Source organism: Heliangelus exortis, chromosome 3, assembly GCF_036169615.1.
Source record: "Heliangelus exortis chromosome 3, bHelExo1.hap1, whole genome shotgun sequence".
Lineage (NCBI taxonomy): Eukaryota > Metazoa > Chordata > Aves > Apodiformes > Trochilidae > Heliangelus > Heliangelus exortis.
The window spans coordinates 107,466,554-107,482,992 of record NC_092424.1 but is presented as its reverse complement, the minus strand read 5'-3'; the positions used below and the strand labels follow the sequence as shown (position 1 = coordinate 107,482,992).

The window sequence follows — 16,439 nt, the reverse complement described above, 5'->3', positions numbered from 1 at the left end:
ACAGCTCCACAAGCAGCCATCCAGCATAGGAAGGGATCGGGGTCTCTGCCTTACCTGAGAAGTCTGCAGAAGTCTTTGCAAAGTTGCTGAAAGCTGTCAAGCACACGAGTCCTAGGAGGAAGGTGGAGGTGGGAGACACATCTGGGCTGCACATCCTTAAGAATCCTCACGGCTTGGTTTGTTGTTTTTTTTTTTTTTAATTCCAAAGAAAAGGAAAGGACTTTCTGCCCCACTCCAGTGCTCTTCATTGCCCGGAGAGCAGTGTTAGTCCCATTGCTTGGAAGGATCAGAGCGAGCAGCGGGGGAAGGAAAAGCACTCGGCAGACACACACACACACACACAGACACACACAGGCACACACACACAGACACACACACACACAGACACAGGCACACACACACAGACACACACACGCACACACAGAGAGACACACACACAGACACACACACAGACAGACACACAGACAGACACACACACACACACAGACACACACAGGCACACACACACACACACACACAGACACACACACACAGACACACACACACACACACACACACACACACACACACACAGACACAGGCACACACACACAGGCACACACACAGACAGACACACATCCCTGGGAGTGAATGGATCCCGGCTGAGGAATGAGACAGCCCTACCTGAGCCTTGGCAAAGGTCCCAGGGTCCTAAAAGCCATCGCTTCACCCCGAATTGCTGCAGACATTGTGCAGCTGCCTGACAGAGGCACTGCAAGCTGTTAAGGGGGAAGAGATGCCCTGGGGGGGGGGCTTGAAGAAGCCTGGTAGCTGTTGTTTGATACCCAGAGATCTTTGACAGACAAAAAGCAGTAGTTTCAAATGAGGGAGCCCAAACCAAAGTGCCCGAATTCACAGGCATTTGAACAATGCCCTTTTAATAACATCACTTAACTTGCTCAGCCCTGAATTGGTCAGGCAGTGGGACTAGATGATTGCTGTATGTCCTTCCAGTTGCAATTGTCTGTTCCAGTCTATTCCATGATCCACACAGAGTTTTGGAGCAATGGGTATCTGTAGCTGCTGCTGAAATCAGTGTGAGCAGTGCTTGTCCTGCCAGACTGGTGACAGGACAACTCTTCAGGTACATCCAACACTGACAATGATTCTGCCATGGAGGAGGCTCTGTACAGGCCCAGGGATCAAACCCTCCTGGATCTTATTGCAGGGCTGGGACTGGTGTCATCCCACATGTTCAAAATCCTCCTTCCTTTGACAGCCATGCCAGGCTCCCTCTACCCCACTGGACTACTCTTCCCTTATCAAACACAACAGAGGATTTTCATGCAGATCCTCACCTGTGGTGTTCAGATCCAGGACACCTTTCTCCTTCCATACTTATTGCTTTAACCTCCAACAAGCCCAGCCTTAGCTGCTAACCCAAACACTGCTCCCCCTCCAGAGCTAAAAAGAAGGCTCCAGCTCACCTGGTAGCACATCCAGTTCTTGATCCTGCCTTTCTCCAGCTGCATTCTGGCAGCATTCAGCCAGCCATGCTAACTTGGAAGAACTGAGCTGAACTCTCAGGACACAGAGCTGGACTGGACTGGCAGACCCTGTTCTTCTTGGACACGGGAAGGTGATCCCAGGTTTTGGACATCAGCATTAGCTGCAGCTTGGGCATAGTTTTGCATATAAATAATGGACATAACCAAAATATCTATGGCAGAGCAGAGGCTTAGTGTTAGTACAGAGAGCTGGGTAGAGTTTTCACAGGCAAAGCCAGCAGCAGCCACTGACCAGGCTGTGCATACAAACTGTACAAACCCAGTGAGCAGCACTGTGTGGGGCTGCCAGGGCAGGAGAGGGGAGATAATGCCAGGGGATGCAGGATCCTATGATACATGATAGTGCCAGGGAGACAACTGTGAACAAAGCTGCAGCTTCTATCCAATGAAAATAACTCGAGTGGGAACATCCAAGGAAAACTGCAATTGGTTTTCATTCCCTTGTTCTGTTCATCCACGTGGAATCAAGCTAAACTTGCCAAAAACACTCACCTTAGAGCTGTAAATGAGCATTAAAGACCTCAGACCAAAAAGGTCAGAATATTTTTCAGAGCTAAATGCACTTGTAAACAATTTCTTATGCTGAAATTTCTAACATTGCCTCAGTCTGAAAATCAGACTGGCTGTTAGATTACATGTGAAAGGCATTTTCAAGAGTGCTGCCATCAACACAGTGTTTGCACCAGAAATCTGTCATGGGGTGATCTGTGTGCCAAAAGCAACCCTCAAGGGTTTAATTTGAATTCTGCCCACTCTGTCTCCACCTAGAACAGGGAAGGAAGAGGCTGGTCAGGCCTGAATTCCACCTAAGCCAACCTCCTTCCCACAAAACATCCAGTCACACACAGAGGATCTACAGTGAAGGTGCAGGTGAGTTACCTCTGAAGCACAATGATCCATACCAGCAGTCCCAGCCAAGTCCCAGTCCCTGTTCTCTGCAGACAATCCTGCCACCTTAATTTTTACAGAGGGTTGCCTAAGCAAGATCAAAGACCAGAAAATTCTACTTCCTTACTCTTTATTTATTTCACCTGAGACTCTTAATCCCCCATACCAAAATTCTCTACCTATGGTTTCCAGGATTGTCCTAAATTTTAAAAAATAAAAGATCGGGACATTTGGCACCTGGAATCTATATATAATTCTCTCAGTTTTGCTGCCCTTGCCAAGAAGGAGATTCACTACTATTGTTTTATAGGCATGAGATAACCATATGTATTACCAGATTATTAGTCAAAGCTCCTTATCAGCAAGACAAAGAAATAACAGGGCCCCAGGAAATTTATCAGCACCCTGGAAAAGGGAAGCACTATTTGCTGAAAAGAGCCCACCCTGTTAGCAGGTGTTGATTTTACTGATTAAAGGGTAATTAGGTTTGGCTGACTCAGTCTATGGGGAAGAAAAAAACTCTGGTGACAAAGGGTTTAAGGCTAAACAAGGGAAGTGTGCTTGAGCAGCCCTTTAGGTTATTGTTCATAATGTCAAAGAGAGAAGAAGTTTACATCAGTGGTGTGTGAGGGCCTTGTTTTTAAGATAGTTTGTAAAGATGGCTTGCAAAAGGAAAACAGAAAGAAGACCTTGCTAAAAGAAAAAAAAAAAATCTAAACCTTTTTTAAAAAAATATACACAGATCTACCAGCCTTTGAGAAATAAGACAATTCTGTTAAAGCAGATCTCCACAATGAACTTATTCCTTAAGGCATGTGGGAACATCATCTGTCTTTTTCAAACAGAAAGAGGTCACCTGTCCCAACTGCAGCACAAAGGATGGTCATAGATAGTCTCATGGGTAAACAATCATGGGCACACCCTTTATTTTTAGGAGTAAGAGCCCTTAAAAATCAGCCATGCCTTCAAATATGTCTCCTGGGGACAAATAATAATGCATACAATGATACACAAACTCTTGGATCCTTTGTCCCCAAAGCCACCCAGATGATGCAGTCCAGCTTACATCTTAGCTTGGAGGAACAGTTATTTGGCCTCTTTCTCTTCATGGATAACTATAGAGAATGATTTTTGGGTTTACTTTAAATACAGTGTTTGGGTGTACTTAATTTCCCTCTAGAAGACACAGATCCTTGTGTCTGAGCTGGGTTTAAATACCTTCCTGACCATGGCAAAAAAGTTAATGGGGTCTTTGTGCCCAGCTTAAGAAGCCAGAAGCCCATAGCAGCTGCAGTTACAGACACAGAGCCTTGTCCTGGGGTCAGCACCACACAGCTTCCCCTGCACTAACTGGTGCTGTACCCACTCAGCACTGGGACAGGCACCCAGTCCCACCTTGTGGGGTAATTCTCCAGTCAGAGCTAAACCAGGAGTTAGGCACCTGAGTCCCAGTGTGGCTTTAGTCCAGGATGCTTAACAACTCCAATTTCAGTTTTTGACTGTAATACTTCAGTGCATTGCTCTTTCTCCTCCCATATTTCTGTCTTGCAGATCTCCTCCCTCTCATGCTGCACATAAAACTGTAGTATCTGAAGCATGGATACAAGTTCCCAAAGTGCTTTAAAAGCATTTAAGTACAACTGCAGCTGGGGGAACTGAGGCACTGAGAAGTGAAGCAATTTGTCATACAATGTTGTCATCCCAAGACCACTTTATTTATAAATGGTAAAAAGGAATGGATCCAGTTAGGATCATTCCCAGTTTAATGCTATAAGTGTTGATCTTGCTTCTTTCTAGGGATGGTTTTTGGGAATGCTTTCCTGTTTTTCACTGACCCTACACCACTAACCTCTGCCTTCCTGACTAAACCACCAAAAGATTGAAGAAGGGATGGTCAGGAGAACTGGACCAGGATGAGCTTTCTGCTAGAGGTTGAAGCCATGATTGTTTACACAGTCACAAGCAGGTTTATTTCTACAATGTTCTAGGACTTGTCCTGCTTTCTGGACCCTAGTAACATTACTTACTTCTTCCTGTGTTTTCTGTAAGGTCTCAAAGCACTCTCCAAACAACCTCTGTTGCCCTTTCACACATGGAGGAAGCACAATCATATGTTTCAGTTCACTGTTTTTTCATGGTCAGCCAGGAGAAGCTGTCAGAGATGAGGAAAAATTAAATACATATAATAAAAAATAAAATTACAATTTTAAGTCCAGTTGGAGCTCTTTCCACTTGACCACACTGCCTCCTTGTAAATGAATGACAATGTGCATCCATACCTATAGGAACACATCTACACTGGGTGGATAGAGCTTCAAATATAAACTAGAAAAGCTTCCCAGCATAATACAGCTCTTTGTTCTTTTTTTTTGATCTTTCCCCCAAGAGTGTCTTATGGAAACAGATGGGATTACTCATGGAAGTATGCACTGTTTGCTTTCATCAATTTGAAGGTACAGGACTTCACATAATGCAGTTTTGCAATACAACACCAAGTATCTCACAAGTAAAATCCTCCTCTGTCTCCATAGTCAATGTTAAACAACAGCTGTGCAGAATATTCAAACTGAAAAGCCTTTGAAGTTTTTACATTTTGTGTCACTCAATCACTCCAGTTTACAAAACAAATAGAAATCCTGGGAGATTTTGCTACACAGTGAGACAGGTTTGGAGTGAGGGTATTGCTTCAACATAACCCTGCATAGAGCAAAGGCCTGAAGTGATGCACATACTTCACTAAAACATTGGGAAATGCTTTACAGACTGGTGCAAAATCACCTAATGTGCACATATGGTAAAAATAAAATATCTGGAGACTACAAAATGATACAGAACAAAACTGAAAACTTTCTCCTCATGTCTGCACCAAGTAATTGATGTTGAGATGTCTCTCAGCTGGCATTCTCCTTACTATAGTGATGTCATGTCCTATATTAGAGGATACTCTACAGACTGGTGCTTTGCCTGGCAGCAGCCTATCTGGCTGGGTTTAGTTGGTGCCTTGTGTACAGGATGGTTTTGGGATGATCACAGTAGTAGTAATAGAGAGATTTGGAGTCACCTTCATACTTTACCCTTGTACTTCACTGTGAGCCTCATGAAGATTTAAAGAGACAAGGTTTTCCTGAACCAGTTCTTCAGCTGTGAATGGGATCCTTTCCTTTTCCCTGTGTTCCATATGTCCTGTCTCTTTGGATGTTGCTCCCTGAGATTTTTTGCTATGTGGGCACATAGCACCCAGCTGAGACCCTGAAGTTCACTAAGACCTTCAGGACTTGCACTGTCTTCTTATTTCTGTAATATGAAATCATCCTCCCACTTGACCTGACTCATTCTGGTCCCCTACCTGGTTTCCTGGGAAGATGTCTTCATCAGCTGGATGATGGGATGTACTGCCTTTTTTTGCCCACTTGTATATTTCCTTTGATATATTATACAATTCTCTGGGAGTTCTTGTTAGATAAGAGGCTGAATTTTACACCTGAAGATGTCTATCTCTGACCTAGATGGTCTTTGCCCTGCAGAGTTCAATGTGTGTCTATATTTTCTATTTTCTCACTTAGGGTAACCAAGGGAGATTTGGTTCTGTCCTGCTACTATGGAAGTGTGACAATGGTTACAATGGTTCCAAGTATTTCTTGTGCTTTATGACAGATCCCTTTTAATTTGATCCCCACATTCTTTTTTCCCTTTTATGTACTATTTAAGTAGCAGCCCTCACAGGTAACTTACGTTGAATTCATTTCCACAGGAACCAGAATTCTTCCCCAGATTTACTTGTCTGTAAGTTTTCCTCTTCTCCTGAGGGGGAAACATGCCATGATGCAGTTTCATACAGAGTGGGAATCATCTCCACATTTCTCCTTAAAATGATGTCCTTAAAATAATATCACAGGCACCTATCCCAAACCTCATGAGTACTGAGGATTCCACCTTGAGGATTCCACCTTGAGGACAGGCAATTGCAGTAGTAGGAAGGACAACAAAAGAGTCTGTGCTCCCCAAGATCCTCATGGGCACACATCCTCTGCACACAATCACACTTCATCCTTTTTGCAACTACTGTTGTAACTTAGATTGGACACTTTAACTGGGAAAGAGATTTTCTTTGCCAGAGACCTTCTTTTCCACAAATCTGATTGCTTCCAAGCACAGCCATGAAGCCAAGCATAACATCCACATCTTTACTAATAAGCTGAACCAAGAAAGGATCTGGACACAGGCACTGCAAGTCATCTGGTTATAGTTATCTATTGGTACACTTTTGACCCAGGCCACCTAGCACTCTGACAATTCTTCAGCATGGCTTGGGAGTCAGCAGAAACTTTGGCCATTCCCAACAGGCAGGAAGGAATCCTGCTTTGGAGTTTGATAGCATGAACATGTCCAGGTGATGTGTGTAAAAAAATGAATGTTCCAGTTTTTGGTAGCCATGGTGAAGATGCAGTGGCATGGGCTAAGAACTGGATAAATAAGACTGGACCCAGGGCAGACTGGTACTGTCTGCCAATGCCACAGCATCTCCTTAGCCTTGCTACCTAGCCAAGCCTGATTAGAGCTGCCCAGGACTGGCAGTGAATCCTGCACAGCCCAGGCTGCTGCCTCCCATGCTCCCAGGATTTACAGCAGGTAGCAGGACAGACCATTCCTCCAGGGGCATCCAGCAGAGGCTGAGTTCAAGTTTGAGCTGGTGAAGTCAATGAAAAAAATCTTATTGTCTTCCCTGGTTCAGGGCCAGGAGTGTTTTCTCCTGTGAGAGTGAACCAAAAACTTAGCTCTCTAAAGTCCCTCACAGCTTCTTGTGTGGATGGATCTGAACAATTTTGGGTTGCAGGGAAGCAATTCCACTGAAGCTTAACACTTCCTAATGTTCTCTTTATTAAAGGACAGGTCTAATGAAAGGCAGAGCTGAAGAATGTGTGAGGAACACACAGTGAGCAAATGTCATTCCAGCATAACTTGGACAGATCAGCTTTCGCCCCAGGCTTATCATTGCCTCAGGGCACAGGGTATTTCCTCATTTTTGCACAAAGTTCTACAAAACCCCTCTGTCTCACACATCACAAACTGGTACAAAATCAAATGGAATCAGAGGAAATGCCTTTCTGCTGAATGGGTAGAATTAATCCCAAGTGTAGTTTTGCTGGCATCAATGCAAATTCAACAATGGGCTAGGCCTGCGATTTGCAAGAAGAACAGGTTTATGTTCTCCATTCACATATGCTTAAAAATACACTTTCTTTCCCATTTTTAAATCTTTTCTATTTGAAAGGACTGTTTCAAGAGTACCTGTATGCTTCCACATGCATTTAAGTACTCAGGACAATGATACTGCCAGTTACTTTTGGTCTCAAGAGACTATCCAGTGACCAAGCCCAGGTGTGCTGGGCACTGCAGACAGTGCTGGACTTTGTCATCTCAAACAGCCTCAGGAACTTAGAATGGCATTGAAGTTCAAGCCATTCAGAGCTTTACCCTCTGCAGCCACAACACTGACATTAGGAAACTTCAGTTAAGAGATATTTCCCACTGCAGAAAGCTCATGCTAAAATTTTACTGCATTCTTTGTCTCTGGCCACCTGGTTCAGACACTTTGCTGGTATTAATTGCAGCAACATTACCTACTGGATCTGCTCCTTTGGACATTCTCTGAATACAGAGGAAGGAAGAAGACAACACAGCTGGCTTACCAGAGGTTTGCAAACATCTGAGGTCACCAGGTGAGGCACTGGCTGGACAGACAGTGGTGTCAAGTGCAGAGCTGGGTGCATACACTAATCATTCTTTAGGTGGTTGCAAGCAATGGGGAACTACATAAGAGAGGTATAAAAGGTGGCATTTCTGTCCACAGGTAACTTCCCTCAAAAACACCTCAGATGAGGTAAGATGGGAATAGGGCCCACTGAGCTTCCAACCCCTTTTTGATTTTAGCTGGATCATCCCTTTGCAATCTATTGTGTTCATGAAAAGGAGTCCCAGTCCTAAGCGTTGATTTCGGGCAGTCTGGTTTCCATCAAAAGAAAATTGCCACAAAATGGCGTTCTGAATACCTAGAAGAACTTTTCCAGCTGGTTCAATGTCCATAGCTGCTGCTGTTTCTGTGGAGGAGGAGGCAGAGGTACAAACCTTGTAAAGCCCAGGTTGCAGGTGAAAGCCCTGCTGTGAATCCAGGGGAAGGTGTGGGAGGCTTCAGATGAAGTAGCAGTTTCTCTCACACCTATCTGTGCAAAAATACTGCAGGCAGTTGAATCCGTGTGGTGGAAAATAATGCCAGGATTCTAAAAGGTTTTTTGCAAAACAAAGAATAATGGATCACAGTTTCTCCTCAGTTTAGTCACTGTTCACACAGTAATGAAGAGCAGAAGTTGGCTTCCTATGCTTAAAGTAATGAGAAGCTGTGACTCTGAGCAATCTGATCATAAATTTTTGGCTTGCTTTTTCTCCTGCATGAGCAGGTTATGATAGATATAATTTACTATGACAAACCACTAGTATTAATGCATTAATCAAGAAAAACGAATGGTCTGCTTTTGAAATCTCATGCTCACCTAGAGAGAGTAATGGGGATATAAATGGAGAAAGAACAAATATTGACTCTATGAAATGTAAAGGTACCTGGGAGTTAACCCATCAATCTTCAGACTGCACTTGCCTCTCAAGATGAATGTGATTTCTTTCATAATCCATTTGATTATTTTTTAAGCATCTCAAGAAACAGGATGGAGACATTCAACTCTCTGTTTAGGTTTTCAGGATCTTCCAGACTATTTCAGAAGGACAGTACCTCCAGTTTCTGGAAACAGGTGGATGCTCCCAACCCAAGAGTTGTCTTTCAGTTTGACATAAGTACTGAAGGAGCTGCCTGGCCTGGTGACAGAGTTTCTGGTCCAGATTTCTCTAAGATGGTTCCAAAGAGTCACCATCTTTTACACTATGGGATGCAGACACCCCTTGGCATCTGGGGTTCCTGTGCATCCTACTCTAGGTGAACCTGCTCTGTCAGGGGAGTGGGACTAGATGATCTCCAGAGGTCCCTTTCAACCCCTAACATTCTGTGACCTGGACCCATACAGCACTCAAGAGGACCCAAGAACCACCCCTCCCTAAGTGAAAGGCCTCTGGCAACATTTACCAGACTTAATCTTACTTTGTCACACAATCTGCTTCACTCTCCAAATTCAGGTCTCACCCATTTAACCTCTGCAGCAACACTACAGCTCTCTTCTGCATAGATGAGTCTGCTTTAGATTCATTTCAGCATTGGTTTCCACATTAAATTCAATTCCTCTTAAAACTCTCTTACTGCATTAGAAAATCAGGAGAATCAAGTGTTCCATGAATGCTGAGATGAGCCAGTGCTGCTGTAACCTATAAGGGTGCCAGGCATCCCATAGGGAGCTCAATACTGAGAGGGACAGAGCTGAGAGCCAAAACCCCAAGAGAAGCTGCAAAACCAGTCACATCTTAAATTCCCAGTGATCTGAAGACAACACAGATTCCCAGAGGAGTTTAAAGACACATCTGACTCTGAGCACAGGACCAGTATCTACTGAAGCATTGGAAAAGCTGCCAACTGACCAGCTCATGTTTCATGTATCACCTGCATCCTGATAGAAATCATTAGCACCTGTTGGTTGATTTGTTGGTTTTTTTTTAATTCCTCTATAAAGGTCATACAATAGAATAACCCTTCAGGGCTGGAATGCAACAAAGGGAAAAGGAAATGGAAGAAAATAGGTGTGCATGAGGACACTGGTGCTGCCATAGCAGCCATGCCCATTGCCAGAGGTCCCCCAGGAGCATCAGGCTGAGGGGAGCAGATGTGAGGACTCCTCCAGCAACTGGAGGCAAGGAGGAGAACATGGAGTTGGTCTGGCAGGGTTAACCACCCGTGGCTCCAACAGGATGTGTGCTCCAAAACCAACAAAGGCCTGGGGGTGTTTTGGCAGAATGAGCTGAAGATTTTCCAGCCCATTGAATATCCAAACTGAGGGCCAGGGTGCTGGGTGTGAAGAACAGCTCTCCCTCTCCCTCTCTCTCTCTCTTTCTCTCCTCTTTGCTTGCTCCATAGTAAGGTGAAAAATGCAGCTGTGGGTGCTTGATGGTCACCTTAATGAACAGCTGTTCAAGCCAAAATGGTCTGGACCTTAGGTTATTTTAAGCAACCTTCTGGGAATTTTCCTATTATTAAGTCTCAGCAAAGTCAACTCACCTTAAGCCTGCCAACAATCCATGTCTCATTAGAGGGAAGGTTCCAGAAAGACTAAGTCTGCCATCAGAATATTTAAATATTCTAATTAAATCCACTATAATCAAAGCTTTCTACAGTGGATTACAGAGCTGTTTTGATACCTGGGATAAACAGGACACAGAGGAAGCTGGGCATTGCCTTGTGCCCATGCTGACATGGCTGTGCAAAAAAACCTGAAGGATTTAGGTACTCCTGGACTCTGTGATACAGATGGCCCCACAGTCTGAAGGGAGCTGTCTGCTCCAGCAACCAATAAGGCTACAGCAACTATGAGTGGCCTGGCAGCTGCTCTGGAAAGGGCATGATTTAGCTAGGACAACAGCAGGCTCTGGGCCACTTTTCTCAGGAAAAGTCACTCCACACCTCAAGTCTGTCCCCATCCTTCTATTAACTTCCTTGGGCCTCCATTTCACCACTGGAAATGCAGCTCAGGAGACCCTCAGCTCTCTCAGATACCAATCCAGCATCTTCTAGCAACAACAGCATATTGAATGGTCAAGGGGAATCACCCTCTAAGCTTTCTTCCTACCACTCTGACATTTGGGTGATGCCTCTGTGAGCATGGATTAATTCCAGGCTCTGTAAGTGATGCACAAAGCAATAAAGAACAGATGAGAGGATGGGAGATGCATTTGTGCCACACTGTTGCATAAATCTCAGCTGAATGAGCTTCACTCCTGAGGTAACAAATGCCAAAGTAAGGTTTTAAAAATTAATTTTTAAGAATGATGTTTCCACTTTCAAGTCCAACAAAACCAAAACTATGCCAGTTCCTGAGGTCTGTTTTGATTCAGCACTCATTCCCATTTGGGAAGGAGATGACTACAGGTGTTTCCTGCACATACGGAGAGGATGAGGTATGGATGACCTTGCAGGAGCCAGCCCCATTTCTTTTGGAATCTGGAGACACCTGAATGCTTCTTCTTTAGAATAGAAGAGAATATTATATGAGCTGGAAGAGACCTACAGTGATCACCTAGTCCAGATGCCTGACCACTTCGTGGCTGACCAAAAATTGAAGCATATTATTAAGGACATTTGTCCAAAGGCTTCTTAAACACTGTTAGGCTTGGAGCATCAACCATTTCTCTGGGAAGCTTCTTCCAGTGTTTGACCACCCACTCAGTGATGTTTAAGTCTTCTCAACCCTGAATGCACAACAGACTTCATCTCTAGAGCAGCTCAGCCCCTTGTAGACATCTCTCTCTGTTTAAAAACATAATAACAATAACAGCAGGTGCTACTCCCTTTTGCTCTTTCCTCTAAAAAGACATCCAAGTTCCCTTGGGCAACACAAAAATTCACTCCCCTCTTCACACCCTCTGACACTCCACAGACAGCTGTGTTGGGGCTGCTGCAATCTGCCCTGGGGTCTTTAGAGGAAATCTCTGGTTTCAGACTGTGACCCAGCCTGTTTCAGGTGTTACTGACTCCCTCATCCCACTGCTGCAGAGATGGATGCACATACACATGCTGGGACTGAGGCACCCTGGCCCTGGCCCCAGTGGGACACGAGTGGGTTAAATCCACTCAGACAGTGTGAGTTGGATGCAAGTGGGTAGGTCAGCTCCAGCCAAGAAGCAGCCTGCTCATGCTCACATAGCTCAAAGAGCCTTGCCCCAACCCTTGAAATAAGTTTTGAGGTTTCCTAATTCACATTCAGTGTTGTATAAACCCAGATGTGTCCTAGACCTCAAGTATCTGTCCCTGAACTTGTTCTGAGTGAGCTTTGGCACAGCCTGTTGGGCATCTCCACACCAGAAATTTATAACCCTGTGTGGCCAAAAGCAGCATGTGGTCTGCTTCTTGCTTCCATGCTTACCACAAAGTTGAGCTAGAGCACAGAAAACAGAAATTACAGTGGCTCAGAGTCACAAAGTTTGGGTAAATCAAAACACAAGGCAGTTCTCCATCATCCCAGGGTAATCCCTAAATGTCTTTTTTCCTGTAATGAACAGAACCATCACCATTCCCTGAAATCTCTAGCAAGGAGATGTATTTCTACAAAGGCCCAAGAGGGATGAGTTATACTGGTGACCTGAGAGAGAATAAGTTGCCTTTATTGATATATCTGCATGGACACAAACATCAGGAGAGGGGGACAGGTCTCTGAAACACCCATGCCAAAACAGATTTGGTTTTGAAATAGGCTGAAGGTGGGAGGATCTCCAGCTGGATAACTGACCAAGCCCAACTTCCCAGTGTGGTCTCTAACTCCATCCTGGTTATAAACACAGCTGAGGACTGTCAGCTGGTGTTATCTCTGTATTTGGGATGACTGTGAGCACTGCTGTGTTCAGTTTGAAACAAATAATTCAAGAAGAATACTGAAGTCCTGAAGAGATTTTAAAGACAGTAGCACAAAGGATGACTTTTAATAGAAGAATTTGGCCCCATTCTCCTCCCATAGATGAGAAGGCATCAGGCTTATCTCTCCTGCTTGTCTGGGTACTCCTCCCAAGGAAACTCAGATGCTCAGGAATTGCAGTGCATTTTACTGGGAACAAGAGCTGCAGGGCAGAGCATCCCTAGATTGAGTCACAGCTTCCTGGACTATTTGTGGAAATAGTGTGCTTCGTGGGACACCCCTGCTCCTCCAGAGTAGATTTGCCTGAAACTTCTTATCAAAAAGAACTTAAGAGTGACTTGACCATGATTACCTGAGAGAAAGATACACCCTTAGTAACAGGGGGCTGTAGTTCAAGCTGGGCAAGTAGTCACAAACAGATTTTGTACAGGAGCAATAAGGAGCTTTCCCAGGACCTGATAGGAGGGGTAAGAAATATTCTCAACTCCAACAGAATAATTCAGAGGAGTCCCAAAATCTGTTTAATCTTTGCCATATCATCTGAACACAGTGATGCCTTTAATTTATAAATCTCAACAGAAAGAACTGTTTTACAGAAGCAATGAACTCATGTGACTGTAAAGTAAGGTGTTTTCATAGATTTAGTTCTATAGAAAAGTAGGAAGGCAGTCATTCCTCTCCTAGCTGAACCTGCTGAGCATGGAAACTGATGCTGAGTCCCTCAGACTTGTACTTCAAACTCAAGAAAACTGTCCCTAAAAAGCCAATAACAGCCCTCCCTCAACCCTACTGGGACGATTATACAGTTATTGGAATAACTCCTACATGTACTGTTCCTCACCCCTCTGAGACACATTCCCTTTTTACTAAGGTTTGGCACCGTCAAGAACTAAAAAGTAAAAAAATCTTAGGAAGGGATCTTTGCTTCAAAGGGTGCACTCAGTGTTGGTGATTTTTTTGTATCAGAGTGCCCTCATCTGTCCCATCCGTGTCCTGATTGTTAACTCCTTTCTGTGCTAGATCAGCAAAAGATGGAGAAATACTGGGAATTGTCTTCTGCACACCCTATCATCTTCTAAACAAGTCAAGAAACCAAACAGCTGACCACAAAATAGAAAATAACTCTCATTAATGTAAGAAATGAAAGGCTACAAAGTCAGTTGCCACCTATAAAAGGGGTTGGGGGAAACAAATCAGGCATGATTGATCTGATTAGTTGATAAGGTCAGGCATATTATGAAGTGAATCTCTATGAAGTTTAAGCAGGGGGGTGTTACTTACAGGTCAGAACTCTGCATTTAAACTTCACTTCTCTCCTGCCTCTGTCACCACAAATTGAATCCAGACAGCTCTTGGCACCTGAGGAAATCTGACTGAAACAAGCATAGGAAAAGCAACTCAGTGACACCCGCACATATAGTCTGTTCTAAACTAAACATGCTGAAGCCATGGGGACTGCAGGTAATCTGAATTAGTCAGAGCTAACAATGGCCCAGAAAAACCTATTAGCTGAGTTTTCTATCAAGAAAACAGATAGGAGTACACTTCTGGATATCATATAACCACTTCTGTGCAGCAAGGCAGCATTAATAAACTGTGGAGAATCCCCTCATTGTCCCAAGGAGTTATCCCCTCATTGTATTTGCACTAGATTTGCACTGTATTCCCAGTGCTGCTGTTGAGCCCATTGACACAGTGGAAGTTCTGGCTTTGTGACCCAGTGCTGTACCACCTGCCCCTCTCCCCTTCTCTCTCTGCTTCCAGGGCCAGAGGTGCTCTCTGGTCCTCTTCTTGGGTCACAGATTAGGATCAGAGTATTATGGAGCCTTTTTGGTTGGAAAAGACCCTTAAGATCACTAAATCCAAACGTTAACTTAGCATTGCCAAGTCTACCATTAGTCCATGTCCCCAGGCACCACATCTCCACAGTTTTTAAATGCCTCCAGGGATGGTGAAGCTGCAGCTTCCCTGACCATCCTGTTCCAGTGCTTGGTCACTCTTTCAGTGAAGAAATTTTTCTCAGAATGCAATCCAAACCTGCAGTGCTGCAACTTGAGGCTGTTTTCCTCTTGTCCTTTCACTTGGTACTCAAGACACCAACCTCCCCTCACTCCAACCTCCTCTCAAGGAGTTTGTCCTGGTTTGAGCCAGAATAAAGGTGATTTTTTGTCTTGTACATTTGCTTTCAGCTCAGTCTCTTGTAAGTAGCTGCACTTGCTGAAATTAACAGCAAGTTTCTCAGACAGTGTCTGCTCCTGGGACTGATCACACTCCATGTTTAGAGTTACAGCTGGAGAATGGGCTGCAAAACCAAGGAACTGCTCAGCTCTGAGGAACATTTTACCCTCCAAGAGGAATAAAGAGGTCCCACCTGAAACCCTCCTTTGGGGAGGAACAGACCAGACAGATGCCAGAATTGACCACACAGAGTATTCCATCCCATACACCTCATACTCAGTATAAATTTGAGGGATCACAAGGGTCAAACCCCTTCCTGCCCTTCCTGCTTTTCCTTCTTTGCCTGTTCCCTGTTTCCTTCAGCATCCTGGGAGGATTCCATCCATTCCTCTGCCTGTGCTCCTGATCCATGCCAGCCTGAATCTGTGTGTTCCTGCCTCCAGCTCCCAACTGCTGCTGACCCCAGGATTCCAGCCTGGACTTTCCCAGGGCTGCCCTGCAGCCTCGGTGGTGAAGTGAGAGCTATTGGGGGAAAAGGGGGGAGGAACATGGTATGAATTTTCCTGTATATTTGTATAGATTGAGTAATTTCTCCTATTTATCATTACTGTTCCATTAAAGCTGTGTAGTTTAGTTTCCAACCCATCAGTCTCTCTCCCTTATTCTCTCTCATTTCTTTATCAGGGAGGAGAGGGAAATTAATAAGGAGCATTTGTTACTTGGTTTAATTGCCAGGCCAGTGTAAACCCTGACAGAGCTGTAGCAGGACAAGGTCTCCCCTCAGCCTCCTTTTCCCCAGACTCAACAGCCCCAACTCCATCAGCTGCTCCTCCAGCATTGTCCTCCAGACCCTCCACCGATTTTTTTTCTCTTCTCTGGGCACCTCCACCTCCTTCTTGTACTGAGGGACCCAAAACCCAGCACTGTGAGGCCTCACCAGTGCCAAACACAGGAGAATCCCGAAATCCCCTCAAAGAATGGTGGGGAAAGGATGGTGGGAAAGGAGGCACCTTCTGTGCCCTGACCCCAGCACCCGGTGCCACCCCCGCTGCCACCTCAGGGGTCCCGCTCGGCACAAGTGCCACCCACGGCTCCCTGCACCCTCCACTGGTGTACGCCGCGTTGTGCCTTTCCCCAGCCGCCCCACAGTCAGGTATTGCCCCGGGAAGGTTCCCAAAAACCCGGGGCGAGCCCAGCCCCGGCTGCGCTGCCTTCCCGGGACACCGCAGCCAAGCCCCCACAGCCACAACCCCGCTTCGCGTTTGGC

At 45.0% G+C, this 16,439-nt stretch overlaps 1 protein-coding gene across 2 annotated transcripts in view; it reads right to left on the bottom strand.

The window, feature by feature from the left end:
- LOC139795279 (protein eva-1 homolog C-like) overlaps positions 1-611 on the bottom strand; it is a 206,074-nt gene extending 205,463 nt beyond the window's left edge. For both annotated transcript variants that reach the window (XM_071742064.1, XM_071742066.1), the window contains exon 1: positions 55-611. In XM_071742064.1, the coding sequence (XP_071598165.1) occupies positions 55-154 (100 nt within the window). In that variant the 5' untranslated portion in view covers positions 155-611. The remainder of the gene's footprint in view (positions 1-54) is intronic.
- Between the last annotated feature and the right edge of the window lie 15,828 nt (positions 612-16,439).